At 44.2% G+C, this 4692-nt stretch overlaps 1 protein-coding gene across 1 annotated transcript; it reads right to left on the reverse strand.

The window, feature by feature from the left end:
• Window positions 1–271: 271 nt before the first annotated feature.
• On the reverse strand, window positions 272–1841 carry LOC123089744 (nucleolin). The gene is made up of 2 exons (XM_044511333.1): window positions 1294–1841; window positions 272–549 (listed from the first exon to the last, which is right to left on the reverse strand). Exon 1 carries the CDS (start codon window positions 1760–1762, stop codon window positions 1331–1333), a length of 432 nt encoding a protein of 143 aa, XP_044367268.1. The 5' UTR covers window positions 1763–1841; the 3' UTR covers window positions 272–549; window positions 1294–1330.
• Between the last annotated feature and the right edge of the window lie 2851 nt (window positions 1842–4692).

Genomic DNA, 4692 nt, shown 5'->3' on the forward strand with positions numbered 1-4692 from the left:
GCGGGTTGATTTCAGCAAACCGCAGGGACATTTTTGTAAAAAATCCGCGACGGACGACAGAAATCCAATTTGCTTTATTATTATTAATAATTAATTAATATTAATATTAGGTAAAGATTAATGATTTGAAAGAAAGATCTTATATTACTTTACAGAGGTAGTATATATTTTTACATAACTAGATGCTGATTTGCTCCCACTCAGTGAGGTTCTTGAAAGCGGAACCGAAAATCCATTCACTGATGATACACTCAAAGCTTTCAACGAAATATAGAATCGTGGCACGCAAAGTTTCCTCCTCAAATAGCAGATACAGGGCTCAGATGAGCAGAACAATACAATTTTTGTCCAGAGTACATAGTAGAAACAGAGGATCAGCAACAGAAGCTTCAGAGGTCACCCTGAGGCCAATATCTAGTCACGCCGTAGCCAATATTCTGCATCCGCGACATTCGATTACCGATTGCCATCCCTTACATACATACATACACTTGAGCATCAGTGCAAACCGACCCTTCTTCTCCTTTGCATCTTCATTTCATCCTCACCCTGCATTACAACAGTAAGAACCATTTTGATAAGTCAATCGTGTTTCTTGTATATGTTCAGAGTTGGAACTAGATTAGAGGCCCGCTACAAACTGAACTACATTATCCTACAACTGAAATTGTTCAGAGAGAAGTTTTCTTTTTGGAAGCACAAAGTGTAGAGCTGAAGTTCTTGTCCCACATATATGCATTCCACAGGTTCATGCTGAAAACTCCACATCTGCACCACTTATTTTCGTAACGTCAAGAATGTATCATGACAAAACTGCTAAAACTAAACAGGGACATTGGTTGATACTATTTACAGAGTTTGCATAATAAGAATCAAGAATGTATCCAACCTGAATGTACCATGATAAAAATTAAGAATGCATGCATAATAAGTAGGGCATTGGTTGATGCTATTTAAAGGAGTACAAGTTACCTCACTATTTAGCAGACATTAGCATGATTCCAAAATTGCTTAGCTGTGACTTATGTTTTCATGACCAAACTGCCTGCAATGTTTTTTTCAGTTACCTCATTATCTACACAAAAGGATCATTTTGTTACTGATAAAAGTTTATCCTTGTCTCTCCCAGATGCCCAATTGCATGCCACATTCAGCACGGCATGGCCACGAGATCTGGATGTAGCAGCAGTGGGGTTTGCGCATTTGATCGAGCACGTCATGCTCATTGTCAGTTCGGGAGCACTAATCTAGTCGAAGAGCACAGCAAAACACAAGGGGGAAATTTGTGCTCACCAGATGCGAACGCCGCAGGCTCCACTTCCATCCCATTCTACTCGTCGTCGTCCTCGTCGTCGTCTTCGTCGTCCTCGTCCTCCTCGTCGTCATCGTCCTCATCGGAGTCCTCGTCTTCGTCTTCGTCGTCGTCGTCGTAGCCCTCCTCGTCGGAGTCTTCGTCCTCGTCCTCGTCCTCGTCCCCTTCATCCTCCGAATCCTCGTCTTCTTCGTCGTCGGAGTCGTCTTCTTCGTCGTCCTCATCCTCGTCCTCGTCCTCCTCGTCGGCCCCTTCTCCGCCCGCCGCCTCCCCGGACCCCGACGCGGCACGGCTCGCCTCGGCGCCCCCGCCGGCCGGCGGGGCAGGGGCCGGGGCCGGGGCAAGCGGCGGCGCCTCTCCCCCCGCCGCCTCGTCGTCGGAGGCGTCCTCCACCTCGAACTCGACCTCCTCCGTGGCCGGCGGCGGCGGCTGCGGCGGCGAGGGAGGCATGGGGCGGCGGGGTCGGCCGAGATTTGGATTCAGATTTCGGGGGGAGGGAAGGGAAAACGGTAGGTGGCGCGCCGTGCCCAAGCACATTTCATTCCTGGGCTTCTCGGGCAGACAGAGAGAAAAAAAAAACTACGTGGGCCCAACTACTCAGATAGTAAATGTTCAATATATAAATGTGTAAATGTTGTCATATACAGAATTTTTTTTCACTTTGGTTTTCTACCTTTTTCAATATAATGATGTCAAAACAAATCTCGAGCATAGACTTAGCCGGGGCATGTCCTCTCCATTGCAGGGAGCACATTGATTTTATTTTTTCTCGACACTTGCAACCGTGGTGTCACCTAAATACTCAAATCGAGACGCGGCGTGTCACCGCCTAGAGGAGCGGAGGGTGTGCACGGTGGTCGGCGGCATCCGTGGCGGCGATGGCGCGGCCGTGGAAGCATGTGACAACTACCATCGGGGAATGAATGAGTGGCCGGAGGTTGCTGCAGAGGGGAGGGGGGCACATTTCTCAATGCTTGGATTTCATAGGCGAAGAGGCTAGTTGAATCTAAACATTAGGACATGTGTTTTCGTTTCGCGTAAATATACATGGATAGTGTGTGGTTTGTGGAACCTGAGAGAGTGGGGTCTTATCATGTGGTGTTAGTTCGGGATAATGTGGGTTTTAGGGATCTTTTATAGTTGATCTGGGAAGCAACACCTATTTTTTCAACTATCTTTACTTTATGCAATTTATTTCTATATTTAACCCATAAACCATGACGCTTTCTCCAAGACCAGAAGCATGGTTGTGGGTAATCATCTTGGCGAATCATATTGTCGAGAACATAGAGATTGTCTGCGAGAAGCTTGAGGAGCTCAGCAAGTTCGCACTTGATATGGACAAGTGGGCGGACTATTTGCTCATCCCAGACAAGATCAACTATGAGTTGATGGGTCAAAGAGATAATAAGAGCACATGACCAAATTCATTACAACAACTCGAGTGAATGATGACCTAATCTTCAATTGTAAATTCTCGTGAAATAAAAAACTGATATGGAAATATGGTTGGTGGAACTATATTTTGTCGATGTAATCCCAACTCATGTTCCAAACTACTCCCTCCGTTTCTAAATATTTTAGAATGTAGATTCACTCATTTTGCTCCGTATGTAGTCCCTGTTAAAATTTCTAAAAAGAATTATATTTAGGAGCGGAGGGAGTATATTTGTCTACATAAACTTTCACTTTCATTGCATCAAAGCAGCAGTACATGAATCACATCAGCAACATCACACGTGAAATACATGGTAGGAGCAAGGATCAGGAAGAGGATGTGACAAAAAGGAAAACAGTCTATCCATGCATGGATGGTGAGAATCATAGAGGAGACCCGTCACATGTGCACGACAATGCATCATTAGGCCGCTGTAACAGCTAGAGTAAAAAAGGGGCAAAGAAGTGGAACATGGTAACAAATCATAGTTAATTCAGCTTAAGTTACAATAAACGAATGACAACAAATAAATCGTTATGGCTTTTCTAGGATTAAGAGTCATATCTCCAAGAGTACGACCCAACATATAGCTGGCATTTACTTATATATAAATGAATTAAAGCTGCTAAGCTAGCTCCACTCTCATGCATTTGAAGTACTTTGCCTTTGAGTGCTTCCCTACCTTAAACTCAGTATTAGGTATTTTCCTTTGTGTTGCATACTGTTTTTTAACACAGTACAACACAGATGCTCACATATACACACATAGACTCATCACTATGAACGCACACATGCACACTCTTTCTTTATGAAAACCTTTGAAATACTGAGCCGACACTACATCTAGAGAGATACTGCTTTTTTAACATAGTACAACGCAGATGCTCACATATACACACATAGACTCATCCCTATGACAGCAGACATGCACATCCTATCTTTAGGAGAACCTTTGAGATACTGAGTCGACATTGCATCTAGAGAGATACTGTTTTTTAACATAGTACAACACATGTACTCACATATACACACATAGACTCATCCACATAAACGCACGCATGCACACCCTATCTTTATGAAAACTTTGAGATACTGAGCCGGCACTACATCTAGAGGCCGACAAAGTCACCACACATGCTTTCGTGGTTGACAGGGACGTCTCCTCCCGCTGAATAAATATCACCAGAGAGCCTTAAATAAATTCAGGAAAGTGGGAGCACTGGTGCCAACACAGAACAACATAGATGGTCATATACACTCACCCCTATGAATGCACCCACACACACCCTACCCCTATAACGCAATCCGGAGAGACTGAAATAAATCCAGGAAATGCAAGCACCGGCAGAACGAGCTCTCTACCAGGAGCAATTCCAAGTTAATTCTTGCCCGTAATAGCCAAGAGAAAGTCTTAGTTTCATTAGTTAACATTTGTCTTTGCTACAGTAAGTAACCTTGCCGCCTCAAAAATAATATGCAGAGTCCTTATGCTCTCCATGGAAAAAGTCCGCCATTGATGCCAAGCCTTCCTCCTCCATGTGCTCCTCACACTCATGTTAGTTCTCTTCATACCTTCCAATCGCCATTACTGCCCTTCCTGGCATAGAGAGTTGTGCTTACTATCTCATGCTTACAGACGCATCTATCAGCTGGATCGAATGACCCTGGAGGTGGTACATCTGGACACGGTCAAGGAAGCCCAAGCACTACTCCAACGTCAAGAAATTGACTCATAGTTAGTTCTTCTCAACTCTTGTTGCCAGAGTGTAGACATGAAAACCAGATGTTATACATGTGTCCTGTAGAACCTCAGATGTTGTAGCAAATGCAGATTCTAATCTATACATGATGGATGCCATTGTTGAAATAGAGTGGCTTCGTGAGCTCTTGATGGACTTACCTATGGTTGAAAAAACCAATACCCCCTATTCTGATGAACTGT

Source organism: Triticum aestivum, chromosome 4B, assembly GCF_018294505.1.
Source record: "Triticum aestivum cultivar Chinese Spring chromosome 4B, IWGSC CS RefSeq v2.1, whole genome shotgun sequence".
Classification (NCBI taxonomy): domain Eukaryota; kingdom Viridiplantae; phylum Streptophyta; class Magnoliopsida; order Poales; family Poaceae; genus Triticum; species Triticum aestivum.

What these genes read in the sequence shown, in the direction of transcription:
- LOC123089744 (XM_044511333.1), bottom strand. Translation starts at nt 1,762, where the DNA reads ATGCCTCCCTCGCCGCCGCAGCCGCCGCCGCCGGCCACGGAGGAGGTC.